Source organism: Ursus arctos, unplaced genomic scaffold (assembly GCF_023065955.2).
Source record: "Ursus arctos isolate Adak ecotype North America unplaced genomic scaffold, UrsArc2.0 scaffold_4, whole genome shotgun sequence".
Taxonomy (NCBI): domain Eukaryota; kingdom Metazoa; phylum Chordata; class Mammalia; order Carnivora; family Ursidae; genus Ursus; species Ursus arctos.
In genome coordinates, this window is record NW_026623056.1 from 73,277,204 (window position 1) to 73,301,986 (window position 24,783).

General features: G+C 33.8%; 1 protein-coding gene across 2 annotated transcripts in view; it reads left to right on the top strand.

Annotated features, from left to right (window-relative positions):
* NCAM2 (neural cell adhesion molecule 2) overlaps positions 1-24,783 on the top strand; it is a 496,037-nt gene that overhangs the window by 419,659 nt on the left and 51,595 nt on the right. For both annotated transcript variants that reach the window (XM_044379816.3, XM_057306777.1), the window contains exons 13-14: positions 20,495-20,614; positions 24,466-24,587. In XM_044379816.3, coding sequence (XP_044235751.2) covers positions 20,495-20,614; positions 24,466-24,587 — 242 coding nt within the window. The remainder of the gene's footprint in view (positions 1-20,494; positions 20,615-24,465; positions 24,588-24,783) is intronic.

The following is a 24,783-nucleotide window of genomic DNA, read 5'->3' on the forward strand; positions in this document are numbered from 1 at the left end:
TTTTAAAGCACATACATAGTTTTGAATAGTGAAGAAATGCTTCTTTTGTGCCTTTGTTTTATAGTTTGAACTGATCATCTTAAAGTTTGAAAGTTTTATAAGCATAATTATACTCATTGCCTTTGAGGCATTTGTTAAAATATAGATTTAGGTTTATCTGTGAACAGACAGTGTTACTATGGTCATAACATTTCAGCTATGACTTTTTACCCTCAGTGTGGTTTTATTTATCTATTTTAATTTATATGAGTTTAGTTGACATTCAGTTATTTTTCTTTGTTCATCAGTATCTATAATTCATTATATACTATTCATGTAACTACTTCTACCTAGAAATAAATATCAGCTCTTGCTTGATTGTGATGGCATAAGCAAGAAAATTTTAGCAAAAAAAAAAAAAAAAAAATTTTGTTCCCATTAGTAGATTCTGATTCTAAATAACTCATTAATTAATTTCCTGTGAATTTCACCTGCTCAGTCTGCACCTAGTCCTAGGTTTAGGGTGCAATTGCAGTCTAGACCAATTATTATATTCTTCAAGTTTTAGCTGAAGTCTTACTGATCATCCCGATCACTAATGTGACACAAAACTGAATTTTGAAACATGGAGAATTGTGAAAAAATCTGATATCAACAACTTGAACTATTCAAACTTCGAATATGAGTCATTCTGACATTTAATTTTGAGTGAAAAAATATGTATCACAGGTGTTGCAAGACTTTTTGACTGGGAGGGATACATGACATTTTCATTACCCTATCATTTAACACTTTGTAAGCATGTTCTGTATACCTCATTGGGCACAAATGAAGAGAAGATAATAATCTTGCAAAACAGCTACTCATTTTTCAGTATTCAAAATAAAAATGAAAAATTAACATTTTAAAATATCAAGTTCTTTTTATCAGAGCATAGAACAATTCTCTCAGATAGCATAATCTATTTCTTTTAATTTGTGAAATGTTTAGCCAGCTAGAATCACACATAGACGTCATCCAATCTCAACCACGATTATTATATGCTCTGCTTTATTTGAGTCTAAGGTTATAGTAGAATTTCTCTTTGTTCCTGAAAATAAGGGAGATAATTTTTATTTGAAAATAGTAGCATTTTGTAAATGGGACATTCATTAGAAACTTATTCAAATTCTCACCATCTTTACTAATCAAAGGTTGTAATAACTAACTACAATTTAGAAATAAGTTCACAGTTGGACTTTACAGTTCTTTCTTTGCATAATTTCACTAAACTTTCAATATGGCTTTGCAGGGTGCAATTGTAGTATATGTATATTTTAATCTGTAGATGGTAATTTTAACATTATAGCATTTAGTTTGTAAATGTGGTTAAGGTTATTTACGTGCTTCATTATTACATGTAATGCCAAACTTTTTATCCAGGTTTTAATTTTAGTTCTATTTTAATTAAAATCTGAAGGGAAAAAATCAACTTATATAGTAAGGAAATCCATTTTCACCTTTGTGAAGGAGTTTTTCCAAGGTTGTTTTGAAGTATAGGTTTAGATTTACAAACTGTATGCCTGTGCCCAAAAGGTCCTCAAACTGATTTTAAATAGGAGCTTAAATTGGAATAAAGATTAATAGATCAAATACTAAGAAAGATTTTGATGCAACTAAAGAGATGCTACTTTCCAGTACCTTCCTTTGTCTCAAAAGGGGTCCCCTAAATTCAGTGGCACCAGCAGCTCTCTTGGAATAAAGAATCTTTGTCTTGAATACTCCAAAACCACAAGCTTAGTATCATTTATATAGATTCAGGCTGAGGCTCCGCATCAACAATGAAAAGTTTATTATATGCATGTACAGACAGCACTGTCACAACACCTAGTTCCTCCATGTTTTAGTTTTTCACTAGGAATCACCTCCATGCTCTGCCATCTTCCCATCGCCCCCACCCCCAGTCACTTTCTCTGAGTGCAGCAGGCTTGATATGGCCTACAAAGTGTGCTTTTACATTATTTGCTTCAGAGAATTGTTTAGCTTTTAAAACTGGACATTAGTGCCCTTTAGAAGTAAGATAGATTTCGGCACAATTTCTTGGTAATTTTTTTCCCATTGCTTTGTATTAGAATTTCTTAATCAAATGTTAGCTTTTTTTCAAGTAATCTTCCCATGTTTCCTGTGTTTTCTCTCATTGTCTCTACTTTTATCTTTTGCTCTACCCTAAATTTTTAACTCTTATATTTTTCAATTTACCTATCAATTTTTAAAATTGTTTGATGTTTCATTCTCTGATCATTTATTTCATGTATGCAGTGTTTTCTCTTATCTTTCTGATAATTGTAATGATACTTCATTTTCAGAGTTACTTTTGCTCTGTGATTTGGTTTTCTTCTCCTAGACTTACTTTGTTGTTGTTATTTGTTTTGTTCTCTATCATTCACATTGGAAACTTCCCCCAAGTGTTTGGTGATCCTTGCGTGAATATGTGCATTTGAAAGTAAGCAAAAAGGCTTTGTGCAACCATAGAGTTTTTTTAAGCCTTGACATCAGATGGGTTTCTAACCTCAACAGAGGTCTGTGAAATGGTAACTATTTTTGGATATCATTTTGAGGCTGTTCAGTTATTACTGGCATACCTGGCGACCAGGACACTGTGGAAAAGCAGCTTCTCTCAGATGGTGTCAGATGCTTCCCACAAAGTTTGTCCAGAAAATAAACTCCATGCTCCCTCATGTTTAGAATTCCAGAGTACAAAACTTCTTCGGCCCCACTTATCCAGATGATAGACCTTTCATCTTCTGGCGAGGTGCAGGAGAGGAATTCCTCTTCTCTTAAATCTGAGCAGAGGGCACAAGAGTACAGTTGTTTAAATGTCTGATGATCATCCAGTTTTGTGCTTTTATCTTTTTGTACTTAAAATTCCTGAGACTTTTCTGAAATTTCTGTAGGTCTAGTTTACCTCCCCTTACTGTCTCATCTTCATATACAGATTTTTATAATTTTTGATGTAACAGTACATTTTTATATGTGGGTTTTTTCAGTTTTTAAAACAGATAATATTTAATTAATTTGTTTATATATTGACCACATGGTATTGAAAATTACACTTTTAAGAAAAATGAGCATATTAATATTGCTTACTAATGATTAGTACCTATAATTAGCTAAACTTTCTGCTCTGTTGTGTGGCTTATAGGCAAAAAAATTCACATTTTTATTGGAAACTGGCTAGCTTCATATGCACATTCAGTAGAAATTTTAAATATAAATTAAACTCCAGAATTTGGCAGTTTTCCCAATAATACCCAGAATAACAAAGACCATCGGATACGGACGCAGTGTAAGGTTGCATATATTGTATAATATACAACCACAAGAAGTATTTTCATAGACTATGATGTAAGTGGAACCCATTGAAATTATTCAATAAGGCAGCTCTGCTTATTGGTAGATATTTTTACATTGTGTAAAAGAACCTGTTAGAATTCAAAAGATAATTTAATACAACCAGCTCTTTATTGAAAAGCATGCTATTTGATATTCATCTCAAAATTTTTTTGTTTAAAACTGTTTTTGTAATAGATTTCAGATTATTCAACAGTTCCTGGATTCTTCTGTGGTAAAACGAGGAACATACTGTATATATACAATACTGTATCTATAAACAGAGTGAATAATGACATAGGGCAGATTTCTTTCTATTTAATTATTAATCTCTTTTTGTAGTGAAAATATACAGGATTGGGCTTCTTTTGTTCTGAATTGTGACTCAGAAAGAAAGTTACTTATTGTCAGTGGAAACATTTTGTTAAAGTTATCGCCGATAACTGTATTTCTGTGATCATTATTGAATATAAAACCTTTTTGCTTTTGTTCATACTTAAAAAAGAGGCTAGCGATTATTTAAAATACAGGAGGAAAATAATGAGAATGAGCATAGAAATCAACTAAAGTTGGAGAGAAAACCCATACAGGTATTTCTTTGAATGTGTCACTTTCCAAAATTTATCAGGAATTTTCTATGTTTTGTTACAGTGTCACTAAAAATAATGAAAGAAATAATTGATATGTCTTTGTTACTTAATTTTTTTTTTTTTTTTACTTTTTGTTTTTGCTTTTGTTTTTTTGGAAGTGCACCTCCGAAGATGTCCCTGCATGACAAATGACATGATCATCCTTTTAGGTCTTTCTGTCTTCTGTCTCCCCTGTCCATCAACCAAACACACAATGGTCCCTTTTAACTATAAAAAGGAGTTTCCTTTTTTTCCTCTTACCTTTGTGTGTGTGTTTGTCTGTGTTCTTGAAACACATATTATCATAAATTTTCTTTGGTTTGTGATATATTGGCAGGCATCTCTTCTAAATAATGAGTAAAGAGTTCACATAGCCTAAAGACGTGAACATGATAGTTACTTCAGGGTTACAATGCTGTAATATACGAGGTCTCAACAAACTGTTGGCTACCAATTGTGATTAAAAGGGTCTGAGAGGGTTTTGGGGTTGGTTTGTTTGTTTTTTAAGTAATCTATGAGACATAATTATTTTTTAGTATAGTAGGAATGGTTTTTCTGTAAGAGGATGTGTGGTTTTCCTATAGTTTACCAATACCTAAAAGTTATTATAACATCATTTCAAATTACACTTAAGATTCTTATTCCAATATTTCTTTAATCCATGTTATTTACAGTTGCCTGAGTGATACTGGATTTCTGTATTCTTACTATTCAATGTTACAGTTTCAGAAACACTTTTAAATAATCATTGTTTAAAATAAGCTGTAAACTGCAGACTTTAAAATCTTAATAAATTCCAGTGCTTTTAAAAATTCTCTACCAGGAATATTTTCTACAGTTATACCCTTTCCAACATAAATGTGCCTGAAGAAAAATGGTTATCATTTTAATGACTATATTTCACATGGTAAAAGAGAAATTGACTGCAAAAATCATCTATTTTAAATACAAGTGCAATAAACTTATGAATTGCAAAGAAAGGGAGATAAAAGTAATCCACATTAATTCTGTATTTTCAGTGAAAGGAAATTTGCTCTAATTTGAATGTAATGGGAAGAATTCTATATGTTAAAAATCAAAACAAGAATATCTGGACTGTTTTCATTGTTCTCGTTAAAAAAATGAGCTAAATTAGAAATTTATATATAATAGCAATCTTAAAGTATTTAAATTGCATAGATCAAAATATACAGGGAACAAGGGTAGGAGGAAAATTGAGTGAAATAACACCCTTATGTAAAATTATTTGTATGCTAGAAACTTGCCCACATATCTCAATATGAAGACCCAAATTCATTCATAATTTTGTACTCAGCCTGGTCTCTGCTATAATGATAAAAAGAGCTTCTGTATAAATAATTAATTTTTTAATAAAATTAATGAACTCTGACTGTATGTATATAATTTTATAAATCAGAGAAATAAATAGTATGAAGAAATGACATTAATTTATATAAGAAAGATGTTTGTGAGTGATGAGAAAAGAAACATGAATATTTCATGAGTGTTTTATCGGAATTTAATTCACAGGAGGATGGAAGTATTCATTGTTACTAAAAACTTAAAAAATAAAAGTCCACCCCACTGCTCAAACATACACTTTTTTGGACACGTTAATATTTAGTGTAAATATGATTTTTCCAGGAATATAATTCATAATTTTTCTTAATTCTAGCAAAGAATCACTGTGGACTGACCATCATGGTTATTTTAATAGTGAATTTAACTAATAGGGAATCTTAGAAGACATGTTTAAATTTTATACTCCTAAATTTTTTAAAATCATGCCTAAAATATTCCACTTTATTAAATAAACATTATTTGATTTTTTTTATTGTTAAAGTTCATTATTATGAACAGTATTTTCTGTATTATAGTATATAAATACTCTCAAAGTTAAGGAGGAGTACAGAGCTTTTCCTTTAGATGTTGAGTGGCTCAGGATTCTTTTATCATTGGGAAGGTTCTAAGGCCTTCTTCAGTAGTGCCATCCTGTAGGCAGGATGACCGTCATGGACTGGCATGATCAGAAATGGTTTCAGAGACTCACAGTACTCTGGTTCTCAATTCTTTTACATCATGTGTGGACCAAGGAGATAATGTTCTTACTTTTCATACCCTTGCCATCTCGTGTGTTCCTTCTTTTTTTCTACATAAGCAGATCTGATTAGCATTTTACACTAATAATGCACTGCTTTGATTTTTCTCACTGCTCTTTTTAGAAATCACTATTGCATGCAGCAGTGATATGTAAAATAGGATTCTCATATTCCAGGATATGTAAAAGATCAGCCAGTGGGGTCCGTAAAAGTAAACTGGAAAATATTTCCATTTCTCTAATCAAATCATGTAAGTTATGATTCAGATAATCACATTTATAAATGGTTGACAATGCTAACTGTGTGTGTGTGTGCTTCATGTGTCCCTCTTCATCTTATAACACGTCCCTAAATAAACACATAGCACATCAAAGCCTATCCACTCACTGTGGCATACACACATTATGCTGCCTACTCTTTCCTATCCATCCGTCAACATCCAATATAAATTTGAGCTTTTTGGTAAGGGTTTATTTATTTTTTAGTAGAAATATTTTTACATTCCTGTGAAACTCTATAGTAAATATTGCTTATACTGTATTTGTCAGCTTTTCACCTCGTAATATAAGTATTAAGACATAAGTCACATTTCTCTATCTTGATTGCACATCTGAGAGCTTGTGTAACATATCGTGTGGACCTTTGAATCTTCTACAGCACCTGAGATGAATGAATGGATTACTTAATTATTAGGTTTGCTTATACTCAAATAAAATTATATAGCTATTAACTATTCCCAAACATCTGTAAATTATGACTGTGTCCAGGCTAAATTAAATGGAACCATCTAAGCAAGTTGGTTGCGTTTTCCTTTCTTTGGCGTTGTCAAAGATTCCACAAGCTTTTCTGGGAGCTAATGTTATGGAATTAGCTGTTCCATAAAACCTAATTCTATTGTATATTAAGAAAAAAGAAAACAAAACCTTCCTTTCAATTACTAGATTAAAAAAATCTATTGCATCTTTTTAAAAAATAATCTCAGTCTAGACATAAGTAGACTATTGAGAAAAATGGAGATAGTGGTTTCTCTTTCTCTAAAAAGCAATCTTAATTATTCCTACTTCTTTCCTCCACACTTCAGATCAAAGGGAAGCATCCAACCACTGCCGTATGCCATGTGCTCCTGCTACTGGCTCACCTAACATTAAGGAAAGATGACCTCCTTGGGTAATAGAACATGTCTGTGCAGCTGGAGACTGGGCATGTCAATGGACAGTTAGGATGTTTATCACATCACAGGAAAAATGGTGTGCTCTGTAAAACTGCTTCAATTTAGAATGTTTTACTAGAGATCTTCATCCTCACAACTGCGTATTGTGACACAGACACACATAGCACAGACTTTGGATTTGGAGTTCAAGATATGTGATCTCCTGTCCAGGGTAACATTGTTTTATCCCCCCATCTATTGGTGGGGCTGCTTATCCTACATATTATATCTGTAAGGCTTTGAGTACTATTGACATTTTAACAATATTAAACATTCCAATCCATGGATATGGGATGTGTTTCCATTTATTAATATCTCCTTTAATTTCTTTCACAAAATTTTTACAAAAATATTCTGTAGTTTGTGTCGTGCAGGTCTTAAATTCCTTTCATTGAGTTAATTCCTAAGTACTGTATTCTTCTTGATGCTACTAAAATGGAAGCGTTTTTTGAATTTTCCTTTTTAGATTGTTCATTGTTAATGTACAAAAATGCAACTCTTTCTGGAGTGTTAACTTTGTATCTTCTCACTTCACTGAATTCATTTTTTAGTTCTAAAAATTTTTTTGTGGAACTTTTAGGATTTTCTACTTATAAGATCACATCAACTGTGAACAGAGATAAGTTTACATCTTTCTTTCTAATTTAAATGCTCTTTAAATTTTTTTCTTGCCTATTCACCTTGGTTAGAAAGTCCGGTACTATGTTAAATAGAAGTGCTGAAAGCAGGCATCCTTGACTTGTTCCAGATTCTGTAGGAAAAAATTTTAATCTTTCATCATTAAGTATGATGAACTGGAGATCTCTAATATGTGGCTTTTATTATGCTGAAGTATTTACTTTTTATTCCTACTTTTTTGAGTGTTTTTATCATGATAGGGTATTAAATTTTGTTAGATGCTTTTTCTGCATCAATTGAGATGATGATACATTTTTTTCCTTTATCCTGTATTCGTGGTGTATTACATTGCTTAATTTTTGTATGTTGAAACATCCTTGCTTTCCAGGAATAAATTCTTCTTGGTCATGATGTATAAACCTTTTATTATGCTGCTGAATTTGGTTTGCTAGTATCTTATTGAGGATTTCTGTATCACTGTTCATAAAGGATACTGATTTGTGGTTTCTTTCTTTCTTTCTTTTTTTTTTTTGGTAGTGTTTTTTTCTGGTTTTGGTATCATGTTAATGCTGGCCTCATAAAATAAGTTAGCAAGTGTTCCTTCCTCTTCATTTTTTTAAGGAATTTTTTGAGAAAAAATGGTATTAGTTTTTCTTTTCTTTTTTTTTAAGATTTATTTATTTTAGAGAGAGAGAGAGCAGGAGAGGGGCAGAGGGAGAGAGAGAATCCTGGAGCAGACTCCCCACTGAGCATGGAGCCTGACACAGGGCTCAATCCCAAGACCCTAAGATCATGACCTGAGCCAAAATCAAGAGTTGGACACTTAACCAACTGAGGTTGTTTTTTAACTGTTTGATAGAATTCATCAGAAGTTGCTGAGTCCAGGGATTTTCTTTGTCAGGAGATTTTTGAATACTGATTCAATCTCTGTACTAGTTACAGGTCTATTCAGATTTTCTATTACTTTATGATTTAGTCTTAGTAGGTTTTGTGTATGTAGGAATTTGTCCTTTTCATCTAGGTTATCCAATTGGTCAGCATACAGTTGTTCATAATAGTTTCATAATCCTTTTTATTTATGTAGAATTTGTAGTAATGTCTCCAATTAATTTCTGGTTTTAGTAATTTCAGTATCCTTCTTTTGTCTTAGTCTGTGTAGCTGAAGTTTTTTTTTTTTAACTTGATCTTTTTTTAAGAATCAACTTTTGGTATCATTGATTATCTCTGCTATTTTCCTATTCTCTATTTCATTTTTATCTGTCCTAATTGTTCTTATTTTCTTAACTCTGCTGGCTTTGAGTTTAGTCATTTCTTCTTTTTCTCGTTCTTTGAGTTGTAAAGTTCAGTTGTTGATTTGAGATATTTGTTTCTTAATGTAGGCATTTAGAGCTATGAATTCCTCCTGAGCCCTGCTTTTGCTGTCTCCCATTAATTTTTCATACATGGTGTTTTCATTTTTATTCATCTCTGTTTTCTAACTAACCTTGTGATTTCTTCTTTGACTCATTGGTTTATTTAAGCATGTAATGTTTAATTTTCACTATTTTTTGAATTTTTAAATTTCCCTCCTAGTAATGATTTCTAACATCATACTGTCTGGTCAGAAAAGTTACTTTATATGACACCTATCTTTTAAAGTCTGTTGAGACTTAATTTGTGGCCTACCATATGGTCTGTCTTGGAAAATAGCCCATGTGCAGTTAAGAATAATCTAATTGGACAGTATTCTAAATTTAGTTGGTTTATTTTGTTGTTTAGGTCCCCTGTTTCTTTACTTATCTTCTGTCTGATTTATCTATCCATTATTGTGAGTGGAGTATTGAAGATTCCAATTATTGTTGAACTATTTCTCCCTTCATTTGTGTCAGTTTTTGCTTCACATGTATTTTGATGGTCTGTCAGTAACATGTATATGTTTATAATTGTTTTATCTTCTTGCTGTATTGAAACTTCTATTAATATATAATTTCCTTTTTGTCTCCTGTGACACTTTGTTATTTAAAGTCTATTTTCTCTGATATTAATAGAAGCAGCCCTGCTCTTTTCTGGTTATTATTTACATGGATAATCTTTTCCCATCCTTTAGCTTTCAATCTATTTGTGTCTTTGGATCTAAGGTTAATCTCTTATAGATAGCATATAGTTGGATAATATGATTCTAGTCATTCTGCCAATCTCTGTCTTTTGATTGGAGAGTTTAGTCCATTTACATTAAAAGTAATTACCAGTAAGGGGGACTTCTGTCATTTTACTATTTGTTTTCTTTATGCCTTACAGCTTTTTTGTCCTTTTTTTCCCACATTACTGTCTTCTTTTGTATTTAGTCAGTTTTTTTGTGTGTGTGGTGAAATGTTTAAATTCCTGTCTCATTTATTTTTGTGTCTATCCTATAGCTATTTTCTTTGTGGTTACCATGGGGACTTCATTTAACATCCTAAAGTTATAACACTTTCATTTGAATTTGTACTAGCTTAGCTTCAGAAATACACAAAAACTCTGCTCTTTTGTAGCTTCATGCTCATCCTTTTTGGTTGTTGGTATCAAAAAATTGCGTCTTTATACATTGCATGCCTAAGAATACAAACCAATAATTCTTTTAAATGTGTTAATATCTTAAATGATGTAGAAAACAAAATTTGGAGTTACAAACTAAAGTTACGATAATACTAGCTTTTAGAATATTTTTTAAATATTCTAAAATAAAATAAAGTCATGTAGAAATGACGAGTGCAGTTGCAAATCATTGTTCCAGTAGTATCAGCTTTTGTAGTTGTCCATGTATTTGCTTTTATTGAGATCTCTATTTCTTCATGTGACTGTGAGGTATTGTCTAGTGTCCTTTTATTTTATACTGCAAGACTCCCTTGAGCCTAGAAATAACAAAGTAACCCAATTTTTGTTTATCCAGAATGTCTTAGTTTATCCCTCATTTTGGCGAACACTTTTATCAACATAGCACAGTTTTCCCTGTTAGCACTTTGCATAAGCCATCCCTCTGCCTTTTGAGCTCCACAGTTTCTGATGAGAAATCTGAAGATAATGTTATTGAGGATGCCTTATATATAATGAGTTACTTCTCTCTTGCTGCTTTCAAGATTCTCTCTTGGTCTTCAGCCTTTGAAAATTTTATTGTAATGTACCTTGGTGTGGGCCTTTTTGAGTTCAGCTACCATGAAATTCATTGAACTTCTTGGATGTTTACATTCGTGGCTGAAATTTTCAGCTATTATTTCCTCAAATATTCTCTCTGTTTCTTTCTCACGCTCTTCTTGTTAGACTCCCACAGTATGATTGTGGCCACTTGATCATGTCACATTGGTCCCTTAGGCTCTCTTCGTTTTTCTTTCTGTTTCTTAGATTCAGGAATTTTCATTGTCCTATCTTCAGTTCTGCTCACTCAGATCTACCTGTGAAAACTTCGAATAAATTTTTCATTTTAGTTATTGTACTTTTAAGTTCCACAATTTCTTTTTGAAGTCTTTTTAGATTTTCCCTCTTTATTGTGGTCATCCATTGTTTTCTGTTGTTGTTTTCTTTGCTTGTTTGTTTTCTTTGTCCATATCTTCCTTTAGGTCTTTGATCATCTCACGATGGTTGTTCCAAAATCTTTTTCTAATATATCTACCATGAGATACTTTTCAGGGAAGATTTCTGTTGATCAAAACTTTTTTCTTAAATGGGCTATGATTTCCTGTTTCTTTGCATGCCTTGTGATATTGGTGTTAAAAACTGGACATTTGAATTTAACAATATGATGATAACTCTAGGGGAAATTTGTTCTCCCCTTCCACAGCATTAACTCATTATTCTTTTTTTTTTTTAACTCTTGTTATTCTTATTTATTTATTTATTTATTTATTTATTTATTTATATTATTGTTGTTGTAGGCTCTGTCTGTGCCAAGGATCAGACTGTTACATAAACTTAAGATCTTCTTGGGGCATTAGTTCTTTAAATCCCTGGGAAGTCACTTTTGCAAGAGAAGGTGGGGCATGAAACAGTGAGGGGAGGTGCAACAATGGTTGCCCACCTCCTTGTCTGCATCTCTGTGATCAAATCTGCATCTAGTTTAAAAATACTCATTAAGGGGGGCGCCTGGGTGGCACAGCGGTTAGGTGTCTGCCTTCAGCTCAGGGCGTGATTCTGGCGTTGTGGGATCGAGCCCCACATCAGGCTCTTCCACTATGAGCCTGCTTCTTCCTCTCCCACTCCCCCTGCTTGTGTTCCCTCTCTTGCTGGTTGTCTCTATCTCTGTCGAATAAATAAATTAAAAAAAATTTTTTTAATAAATAAATAAATAAATAAATAAATAAAAATAGCTGTATAGAAATATATTTTCATAAAATATTCAAAATATTTACAGATAATTTTTTTGTCACAAGTTGTTTAGGGATATGATATCTGTAAAATATGAGTGGCAAACATTCATATTAATTTACTTGAAACAAAGTTTGATGGAAAATGAAATACATATATATTAAACAAGATAAAGAAAGGAACATACATAATCCAAAATGTCTAGATAAAGTAGAATGTTTCTGTGTTCTGAAATTCATTGAAAAATATCAAGCAACTGATTAGAATTGATGAAGATGATGAAAAACTACAGAAAAGTATGGCTTTTTTAGGTGAAATTTTAGGTACCATTGTGACTTTAAAAAATAGTATATAATTTCTTTGAAAATAGAGAAAGAAAACTTTTTAAAAAGAAACTGGGGGCGGGGGGGGGGGGGAACTGCCCAGTTGCACTTGGTTCTGAATCTTACATTCTAAGGGAATCTCTAAGCTGTCTGTACAATTTGGTGTGTTGTAATAATAGAGAACATAAATAATAGAGCAAAACCAGTTGCATTCCTCATTATTTAGAAAAATGGCTAGGAATATATGGGTTGGAGTGGGATAGGTGCAATAATCTGTTTGATTTGGTTTAAAAATAAATAAGACAGAAAAAAATTGGCCAAAATGCACAACAAGCAGAATCAGCTGGGAAATGCCTCTCTGGTGCAGTGAGAAGGCTCAGAATCCGAACTCAGTGATCAGATAGTCTGATCTGACTTCTCCCTGAATCTCTCATCCTTGCATTTCTCCTCTTATTATAACGTGCTCCTGTGAACTAAAGGAAAAAATCACTGAGTTGTATTTATCTTACGGTGCTGGGAATTTATGAAGATCATCAGCATGCATTTACATTGTTCTTTCTGATGACAATCCAGAAACACATAAGTTAAGTAGAATATTCTAAGAGATTGTCTTCTCTAATAGCTTAAATTAAATCTTAAAAGGCATATACAGTATCACCATTTTTGTTAGTTTATCATTTTTAGTTTTATATGTAATTAGTGTCTTTGGGAAGAGAATACATTTTCCTACATTTAGGTTTATGAGGATTTTTTTTTTTTAATTCCTTTTTTACAAAGGGGTTTCTGTACTCTGGTTTTACAGTCCAGGATACAGCTGTGGGAAGATGCAAGGCTTTAACCCTAAGACAGAATCTTGTTTGAATCTAAGCTTTACTACTTAGTGGCTGGTTGATCTTTCTGAGCTGCCATTTATTTATTTATGAAATGTAGAACGCAACCAAACTGTACTAGTCTAAGTGTGAAATGAAATACCATCAAATGGGATTTGAATAATGGATTTTTTTTTCGCACTAGCCAGAAGTTTTTCTTGGAGAAATAAAACGTGCTTTCAGTGTTCAGCAATACCAGAGAGGGTCCGTAAGTGATAAGGGATACCAGCTATAGACTGAGCAGTGTGCACTTTGGGTCAGCTTCTTTTAAAGGGATGGTTTTTTTTGGCATATTTTTAAAAATATCAATTCAAAAACTCTTTACTGAAGTCTTATCTCGCATTCAAAATGGGTAGGTTCTGTGAGGGGTGGAGACTCTCTCCTTCTCCCTCACTCCCTCTCTCCCTCCCTCTCTCTCTCCCTCTCTCCCTCCCTTTCTCTCTCTCTCTCTCTCTCTCTCTCTGTCTCTCTGCGTGTGTGTGTGTATGCGTGTGTGTGGGTGTGCATGTGTCCTGCTCACCAGATTCTTATAATAAAAACTTCCATCAATAAAACAGCCAAATACAAAAGTAGGGAGCATAATCAGTAACTGAGAAAAATATGTATGTTATTAAGAGGTTATATTTAAGCCTTAAAAAAGGCTTAAAGTTTCTATAGGCACGGTGGGGGGGGGTATTTAATTACAAACGCTTAACTTATGCTCACAACCCCCGCCAAAAAAACAAAACAAAAAGCTACAGCAACAAAAAGCTTGTAGCATTAAAAGTTTTGTGGCACAGACATTTTCAGAAATTAGTCTGTTCATAAGTGGAAAATAATACTCTGATTACTTTTAATCATCAAGAGATTTCATGAGTATTTTACGAAAACCTATTGTTTTTTACTATAGACGGAGATGTTTGGTAATTAGAGATCCATCCTATTTTATGTACTAAGTGGATCCTGGAAACAAGTATCATTTGAACTTTTCTTGGATGAATAATTTTTATATGCTATGAAATATAGTTGAAGTGAAAAAAGTGTGAATTGTTTGTGAAAAAATATTCTTTGATGAAACTGTCCTGTTTTTAAATCAAGGTTTTTATGTAGAGTATACTTCAAAGGGAAGCCGTTTGATTTCAAGAGACAGTATGTACTTCTTGTGTAAAATCTCACGTCAGTTAAAACTCACTTGTTAAATCATTTATTTTATGCAGTTTATACTCATAATGAGAAAGAACATAAAAGCAGTACAATAAAGAAAAAATTGCGATTTCAAAAGTGATGAGCTGTGGTCTTAAAATAGTGCCATGAACATACTGTTTTGAGTAAAAGCCCCACACAAAACATGTAATTGTTTAGTTTTTTCTGATTTTATCAACACATATCAATATAAATTATGTATTATATAGAATCAATTCATACATGTTATATATCTTAAAGTATTTATATCCATGCAAGTTATATATATGATTCATAGAAGTTTTTAGGCACTTTTGAAAAGATGAGATTATATCCTTTCGCAACTAATGGAATCTTGAAACACAATATGATTTGTACAAAAATGCACACTTTACTTTTAAAAGGAAATGAAAATCTAGCTGAACTGAGATGATTACTTACATAAACTTCTTAAAATTTAAAGACATTGCACTGGAATAATCCCTCAAATCATTCGTATGTACATAGGGAATAACTGGAGTGAAAGTACTAGAAAACATTCTATGTAATGGATAGAATACACTTTTACTTAAACCTGTTGCAAACTCCTACAGAAGACAGTCTGATAATTCTTTCAAAAAAAACGAAAACAAAACAAAACAAAAAATGCCTGGGTGGCTCAGTCAGTCAAGCATCTGACTTCAGCTCAGGTCATGATCCCAGGGTCCTGGGATCGAGTCCCACACCCAGGTCCTTGCTCATCAGGGAGCCTGCTTCTTCCTTTCCCTGCCACTTCGTCCTTTCCCCTCCTTGTGCACACGCTCTCTCTCTAATAAATAAATAAATAATTAATAATAAATAAATAAATAAAATCTCTAAGAAAAAAAAGAAAGAAAAGGGTTTTTTGGGGCTTATTTTCATTGTTTAGAGAAGAAAAGTTGAATCTTAGGTGACAACCTTCAGGGCATTTTATTCTATTTTCAGATCTGTCTGAGGAGATTAGCAGCAAGTATCATTTTGAGTGATGAGTCCCATCCCAGCTAAGCTTTGTGATTTCTCATAGCTAGCTGCCATGTCTCAGGGTTCCTGGCTGCCTGAATAAGTGGCATTTCAGTGGGGGATACAGCATTTCTACATCCAGGGAGTCCTTACCTGCTTACACCGACTGGCTGGAAAACCCCATGGAGGGGCCTCAGGTTTAAGGGAGCCAAAAGAGCCTGGCTAAATTTAATCTCACTTTAGAACTTCGCTCAGCCTAATTAGTTTGTAAATATGTAATTTATTTTGCTCCAAGGGTCATAAATATTCTGTGGCCTTTGCTTCTCTTGACAGCTAAAGGGATGGGTTTTACAATACATCATCTGAACAAACAAAAACCCACTTTATTAACTCCCTTTAATGAAGTCTGATTCCCTTCTAAAAGGAAAAGTGAAACTTCAGATTTTTCTCTCTAGCAATATGGTTTCCATACTTGCAAAAATAACGTAAAAAAGTTTCTGTTTTCCTTCATCTGCCAGTTTCAATATCATTATTTTTATGCATTTCAATATTCGCTGTACTTCTGCATTATAGCCAGGTGACAAAATGGTCATTTATGAAATTCGATTATATTTAAATCAGGCAGAAACATTAAATGAATGAAGAAAACCAGAGTCTTTGTGAAATCTATACCTGTTGCCATGTCACAGAAAAATTCATGGTGGTTTATAATTTTCAGAAGAATTGCATTATGATTTCCAAATCATGCTAACGGAACATAACTCTAAAATAATTTCTGCCATTGGTCCTTAGAGAACTTGAGGTGGTTTGTTATCCAGATCTACTTTCACCTACTTTTTGAGTTTGAATTTCTAACAAATTATAGGGAAAGAACCCATCCCACACCTCCGTTTGTGGTTTTTTTCTATTGTATGGGCACATTTGGGGAAAGAAAGTCTTCCATTAACTAACTTCATAATTTGAGGTATGAGTCTATTCTAGAGTTCACAGCCTTTCGATTTTCAAGTGGTAGTTTGCTTTCAAACTCTACCTTGGGTATTCAAAAACCCTGTGTTTGGTAATATGCCAGGAAATTGGGGATGATTTAATGTATGTATCCTCTCATTTAAGAAAGGGAAGTCAAATTACAGGTCCGGGCTTTGCCTCCCCTGAATCTTTTCCTTTCCCTCTCTTTAAATTGGTCCCAATTTATGGAGCTCTTTCTATTTCACACAATAATCTTTATGTTCACACAATGTTAATAAGCCTCATAATAAGGGTTATTGTAGCAAAACCCTTACAGTCAGAACTCAAAAACACACTGACTTCTTGTGTATAAACTTTGTAAAACTTGCTTCAATAGATTTACTTCCAAGTCTCTCCCCTATAATTTGAAGGCCCTCCATGAGGCCCCCTCATCCACTTTACCTTTGAGTGTTTAGCCCAGCGCTGTAATAGGAGTTCAGCCACCATTTAACCTTTTTGCTCTTCTCCTCCGCAAACTGTGCTGCTGTGAAACTCAGTCAGCAGAGGGGAGAGTCTTGACATGGAGAACAGAAGAATATGAGGATGCTTGGGGAAACTTGATTCTGAATTGATTATAATGCAATTAAAGAAATGAGTTTCCCCTTGGCAGAGATAGAGATAGAGGGACAACTCAACGCTCCTCACAAGCCCTGTGAAATGGGAGAAGAGGAAGAATGCGGACAGTTTAAGCCAGAAAGGGCTTTTACTAGAAACATTCAGATAATCCCAGTAAAATGTGGAAGGCTTTTTTAGGGGTAGGAGGGGGTTGTTTTAATTGTTTAATCTGATAACCTCAACTCTCCTTCATTCGTTATGCTCTGATCCTTTGCTATCTCTATTATCCATTTTAACCTAAAAAGATGAACCGTCTGATCTCCACGCTTTTGATTTACAGATAATTTTATTTATAATTAAAATTGTGTGAATTGAATTCTACTGATTTTCTTGCTGAGTTGTATGAAAGCAAACAAATGAATAGAAACATTACCAATTGTTCTCACCTACACGGCTGAGTTACAGCGTATCAATGATCTTAAAATGATGGTAGCCGTTGCAACTTTACATCATAGAAATATGGAAAGGCCTAGCACGTAGCAAAGTTGTCTGCAGCAGGAAAGGCATCTCTAGCAATCTCTCCCATATCTGTGCAAGTGTTAATATTTATAAATAAATATCTAAATACAGAGTATTTTGCCATTAAACAGAGTTGAAGATGAACAACTTTTGGACTGTCTATCTCAGTCTCCATATAATATCCCCATTTGCATAGATCATTGATGCATGGTGGTGCTTATTTCACAGAGCACAAATTATTTTATCTATACCTTCTTTCAGTTTATTTTCTACTTCTGTTTCTATGACATTTAATAAAAGTGTCTTCATTGATGTGTTGGGAGACTCACTCAGCCCTGAGATGTGGTAGGATGTCAGTCAGTGGTCTAATCAAGCTCAGAACCAAATGCCTTCCTTTATGATTTTAAAGCATGCATCAAGACAGTGTCTACTTGCAAAGGTTTTTGTAATCAGACTAATACCTGCATGAGTCTTATATGTCCCCGTGCTACATCAGGTCATCCTCCATTAGGGTAAAGGAAAGGGCAGTCAAACACCAACTGCTTCATGAGATCACATTCAACATTGACTGGTCCGTGACAATATTGACTGTCCAAAGACTTAAGCATTTTTGTTACAAGCCCAAAGAATAAACATGCTTTTATAAAGCTTTAAAATCTCTGCAGAACAGTAAGCCTAGTTCACATGGGCTTTAAATTTGTTGTATTTATTGACTGGCAAAATTGATAAGATACTGTTACTTTTAAACTCTTGAATTCCTTGTTGTACTGGTCTTGAACAGAAACTTTCTTTCAAGGACGGTAGGATTTCAACTTCTCAGCATTTAGCTTCCTAGCTTTTCATTTGATTCTGTCTTCATGGAATCTGCATGATCTAATGCACTAAACTCTCAATTGTAGCTCTTTATTTTTCTTGGACTGATATTATATACACATTGATTCCAGGTCACCAACCAACTTGGACTTGGGTTTCCTGAAAAAGCTTACAGTTTGCTAGCTTGTCAGCAGTACTTGGGTTAAGCCTTCGTATTCCCATTTATCCTTGTAGCCTCTAATCAGTAGGATATCCCTGCCCATCAGTCTTTCCTACACGGCCTCCCTTAACTTTGACACCAAGTATTATAATCTGAGGCCTTGACAAGGCAATGTACTCTCAAAACAAGGTCAGTTTTCTTACGAGGAAGAGAAACTGAAAAATACAAATGTCAATTTTGCCAACTGGAAAGATATCCTTTCTGCTGGTTTTGGAGCATCTGTACTGTATTAAATAAAGTCTGGTTGATATCTGGGATCTTATTTTGCCATTAATAATTATCTGATATATATGACAAAATATATCAGATACATGTAAACTATATATGTAATTTTTATATATTTTAAATTCTGCATTTTAGACAAAGAAAACATCTTTACCATGAATTCAGCAACTTTTTTCTTTTCTGTAGCTGAGTAAGTAATTCAATGAAATTAAACAATTGTAATAAAAAAGCTAAAGAGATGTCATGATAATGAATATTAGGGGAAGTATGAAACAAAAGGAAGTATCAAAACAAATTCATTAAGTATATTCATACAATGTGGAATGAAAAATGTTATCTAAAGAATCTATATTATAATGTAATTAGTTTTCAGAAATATGTTAATAAATCATATTGTAATTTTATTGAATGTATAGCATTTTCAGTCATGGTTCATATGAAACAACATCTCTACAAATATGATCCTGGTTACCTATGATTTATGATTGATTATATCTTGTGTTATGAATTGATCATTTTACTTGGAGTTATTATATAAGCCAGACATAATTTCTTTTTGATTGTTTATTAAGACTTTACCACTTCCACTAGTAAATTTTTGCACTATTTAGCAAAAGCAGTAAGGCTGAAGGCATCTATGGAACTTTGTTGACTTCCTCAGAGGAATTTGTAAAGATATGATATTTTAAAGCTACCATTGTACCCAAAATTCTTTGGCAAATTGAAGAGGTTGGCATGACCCAGGAGATATTTCTAATAACCTTCACATCCCTGAGCTTTTTCAGATTCTCTCTTCTTAGTGTCATGTTGAATCCAGGTCTGATAAAGTATAGAATCAAGAAGAAATTCAGAGAGAAAATACAGGAGGTGACAACCTTCAAACCAGCATTAAAAATAATTTGATTTGATTTGAGATTATCAAATAAATGATCTACTTTGGTTGTAGTTGGCTTTCTGACACTTTTCTGACATGAGTGAAACACCTTATACCTGAGGCCAGAGTTCTGTATATTGAATTCCATATCTCCATGAAGTTCCGTAGATATAATGAATTTGTTTTTTATTTTTTTTAAGATTTTATTTATTTATTTGAGATAGAGCCTGAGTGAGAGAGAGAGAGAGCACAAGCAAGGGGAGCAGCAGGCAGAGGGAGAAGCAGGCTCTCCAGTGAGCAGGGAGTCTGACTCAGGGCTCTTTCCCAGGACTCTGGGATCATGACCTGAGCCGAAGGCAGATGCTTAACCAACTGAGCCACTCAGGTGCCCCAATAATGGATTTAAAGTAGACAAAATATTTGGATTGCATACAGTAAGGATTTTTTTTAGCTCATTCTTATTTCTTGAATATACTGTGAATGTAACTTTCATAAAAGAAGCTATTAATTTTCTTCTTTGAAGTTAACTGCATGGAATCAGAAGGCTAAAATAGAGGTGAAGAAGGGCAGTGTTCACAAATCATTCTCTTCTTATATATTTTCTATTTTTTCGGGTATTTTCTGGAAAGATTTACAGTGAAATTATTCACTCAGCTTTGTAATAGGTTGATTTGTTTACTTATTAAAATATATTAACCATAGACATATATGTGCTTTTTTTCATCTTCTAGCAATGGTTGTTTTGAGCAACCTGGAACCAAATACAACTTATGAAATCAGGGTTGCAGCAGTAAATGGAAAAGGGCAAGGAGACTACAGTAAAATAGAAATCTTCCAGACGTTACCAGTCCGTAAGTAATCATCTCTGTTTTGCTCTCTTCACTTGCAAACTTAAGGGATCTTAAAATGCAGGGAGGTGTTTCAACACTTTGGGGAAGTGAATTACGTCTTTGTTGAAGTGGTTTCTGAAAATGGTGGCATCTAAGTTTTATAAAAATAACTTCGCTCTGGAACGAGGCAAAAAAGAAAAGGTGCACTACAGTAAATACAGTAAAACTGCCTTCAGGAAATTGTCCTCATCAGGAAGGTGTCCTGATTAATTGGATTATAGTCTGTGAGAAAGTAAAACCAGTGACTATGTCACATGTCCACTATTCCATTCTTTTGATGAGACATGACTATTGCCTTTATCCCATAAATTCTGTAGGCCCTAGGTGTGAGAAAAAGGCCCCACTGAATTAATCCATTTTCACGGGGACTGCGGAAGATTACCGGTTATAGCCTTGTCCCTGCTACTGTCCTCTTTCGGGTTGTTGTAAGGCAGTCGAATTATATAAAGTGAAGACAGATTTGAAAAGACTTCCATTTCCTTTATGTTGAATAAATTATTTGACAATGTGAGAAATTTGACTGTGACCCAACAAGTGCTGTTACAAAGTCTGTGTATCACTCTGCTTGTTACAGACACCTAATACCACAAATTGGCCACAATCAATAACCTTACCCTAATTTGTGACCAACTCTTGGTTCTCATAAAATCTGTCAGATGTCCCCTTTTCTCCGTTTCTGTTGCCTATGTCTTTTTCACTCCCATCTGTTTTCTCTCCAGGACAACTGCTGGTACATCTTGACTCCCAGCCATACTTTCAGACTAAAATAATTCTAGAGTGACTTTACACAAATTTAAGCAGATCTGTCCCTTCTCTACCTCTAATCCTCAATGCCAGCCTTCCCCTTCTGTCCACACATCTTTTGTCCACACACACATTTGCCTGCCTGCCCTCCTTGGACCTCCTTCCTCAGTCGCCATGGTGTTCTCGGGCATCAGTAGGTGGAACTCAAGTTTGGTCAGACTGTTTCCCGTTTCCGAAGTACTGTGCATTCTGTCTTGATTCCGCTCTCCAGGTCACTGCACATCAGCCCCCGAAGAGGGCAAGACCAGTAAGACCTTGGCTAACCACTCCAACGTTTTATCGTCCTTCAATTAGGCACAATTCGCTTCCTTCATTTGTAGAACACCATCCTCGGTGCTTCGAACATAAAACTCCTCTCTTTCACTCTTTTTTCATCTTTGCTTTTTAAATTACAATGCTTCTAATCTCTTCGTGTACTGCTGTTCGCTTGCAGACCTCGGTCCTACACATCGAGACTCTAAGGGCTGGGTCTTAGTTTTTTGTTTTGTCTTGTTTTTTGTGTCTTAGTGTTTTTTTGTTTTTTGGGTTTTTGTTTTTGTTTTTTAAATAAAAAATATGTATTTTAGCTACTTTGCAAGATTTTTTTAAAGATTTATTTACTTATTTATTTGAGAGAGAGAGTGTGAGTGGGGGAAGGAGCAGAAGGAGAGGGAAAGGGGAAGCAGACTCTGTGCTGAGCACAGTGTCCCATGGCAGGGCTCAATCCCATGACCTTGAGATCATGACCTTGAGCCAAAACCAGGAGTTAGACACTTAACCACCTGCACCACCCAGGCACCCCGTAGCTCTTCTCAAGACTTTTTTTGAGGTTCAAATGAGAGAATATATGTAAAGTACTTAATATGTCATAACTATCCACTATTCTTGATTATTACTTATATTATTACTTTGGCATAAAAATTCCATTGTAACTACGAATAGAAACCATTATTTTAATCAATTCCTTTTTGATAGAATTTACATTTGTTCTGAGCTTTATTTTCTTTTCAAAGGAGGTAGCAATTGTAATGAAATCACAAATTTAGTATATTGTAAAGGTTAAATGTAGACATAAATATTTTAAATTTTTATGTTAAAACATTTGTAATTGAAAATATAGTTCCTGCCATATAACCATTATCTCAAAATGTTATTATCAAAATAATGATTACAATATTATTAAATGAATTCATACTGTATAACATGTACATTCTAAAATTTAATTTAGAAATGATATTAAAATACCTGAGTATAAAATCCATTTTATAATATTTAGATTGTCCCACAATCTCTTATTAAGTCTTTTTAAGAAATTATTGTACTGATTTTTACAGACATTGTAATTCATTTATTGAAAATATGTTATATTGAATACGGATCATGTCATATCATAATATCTGCACACTAATTTAATTAATTTTAATGAAGAATCACTCCAAAATACCTCTAGTTACTTTATTTCTATAGGGCTGTAATATACAAGGCTATTTTATTATATACTTGCATGTCACCACACCCCATTGGCATATTTCTTTAACGATATGCCTTTTCTCAAATAAACTACTCACTTCATATGGTTATAAACACGATATTAAAAAAAGATAAACCTGCTGAGAAAAAAACAAAAACAAAACCAAAAACAGATTCTCCAAGTTTGGAGTCATAAAATCCTCTTCCCTCAATTCTGCTTAGTTTGTCCTGACATTCCTCTAAGTAGACCCATACTGCAGGTTTCTGGAACCTTGCAAACTAAAGCATGTTTCCTGAAAGTTCCTTAGTATTACTATATTCCTATCTATAGGGAATTGGAGGAAAAACGGTACAGGATGCCAGTTCATGTCAAAGGACATCACATGAGTGACACACAGCAAGAAGTTCCCATTCCAAGTTGCCAAGCAGAGATGGCGTCCTTCACATAGAAAACTCTTACACTTCACTAGATCCCTGTTCATATTAAACATATAAGCATCTTTGTTATAAGACCACCTCGATGGGAAGAATAACATCAAAGGCAAGTATGTTCATGAAGTCAGAAGAAAAAAATATATATTGGAACATATGTCTATCGTTTAGATACTACAAAATGTATGTATTCAAATCTGCATCTAGTTTAAAAATACTCATTAAGGGGGGCGCCTGGGTGGCACAGCGGTTAGGCGTCTGCCTTCGGCTCAGGGCGTGATCCCGGCGTTATGGGATCGAGCCCCACATCAGGCTCTTCCACTAGGAGCCTGCTTCTTCCTCTCCCACTCCCCCTGCTTGTGTTCCCTCTCTCGCTGGCTGTCTCTATCTCTGTCAAATAAATAAATAAAATCTTAAAAAAAAAAGTACTCATTAAGGGGTACCTGGGTGGTTCAGTCGGTTAAGCGTCCAACTCTTGGTTTTTGGCTCAGGTCATGATCTCAGAGTCATGAGATCGAGCCCCACCTCAGGCTGTGCTCAGTGTGGAGTCTGCTTGAGATTCTGTTTCCATCTCCCTCTGCCCTTCCCTCATCTCATGCGCACACACTTTCTCTCTCTCTCTCTCAAAATAAATAAAATCTTTAAGAAAAACCCATTAAAGCAGACATATAATTGCTAAACAATTATCTTTCCTGGTAAGTATACATTCCATATAGTTTGATAACAATATGTTTATATTAATACATATGTACAAAATGTTTACAAAAATTTACATTCATAAATAGGATTGCACACTATTAACATGAGAGAAAGTTTACACTTGTATAATGCAATACTATTCTCAGAACATTTGCTCATCAATAAAAATAATATTTTGGCTTTCAGGTGTCACAATTTTGTCATGACACTTCTATATTCATGTAGATATATGAAGGTTGCTGTTTCTTGGATGGGGAGAAAGGATCAGAGGTTTTATCACAACAAAAGGCAAAGGGAAAATGGTAAATTCAGGATCACATCGTGGTTTTTTTTTTTTTTTTATATGACAGTGTTCTCTTTATTAAATGCAGTTTCTCCAGGTGTCTGGGGTGTGTGTAAAAATCACAAATATTGTATTGCTTATTTAGGTGAACCAAGTCCTCCGTCCATACATGGGCAGCCAAGCAGTGGGAAGAGCTTTAAACTCAGTATCACCAAGCAGGATGACGGAGGGGCCCCTATTTTGGAATACATTGTTAAGTATAGAAGTGTAAGTACCTTTTTATTATCATTTTGTACAGTGTTTTCAAACTGCATTAAATATGCATTGAATTCATAGACATATTAGGCATAAATGTATATTAAGTAACAATGAAAATCAGTTCTCATAGAAATTCAACTAATTGTCCATTGCTGAAATTCATCATTATAAACTGTGAAATACTTGCCTTGTGTGTGTGTGTGTA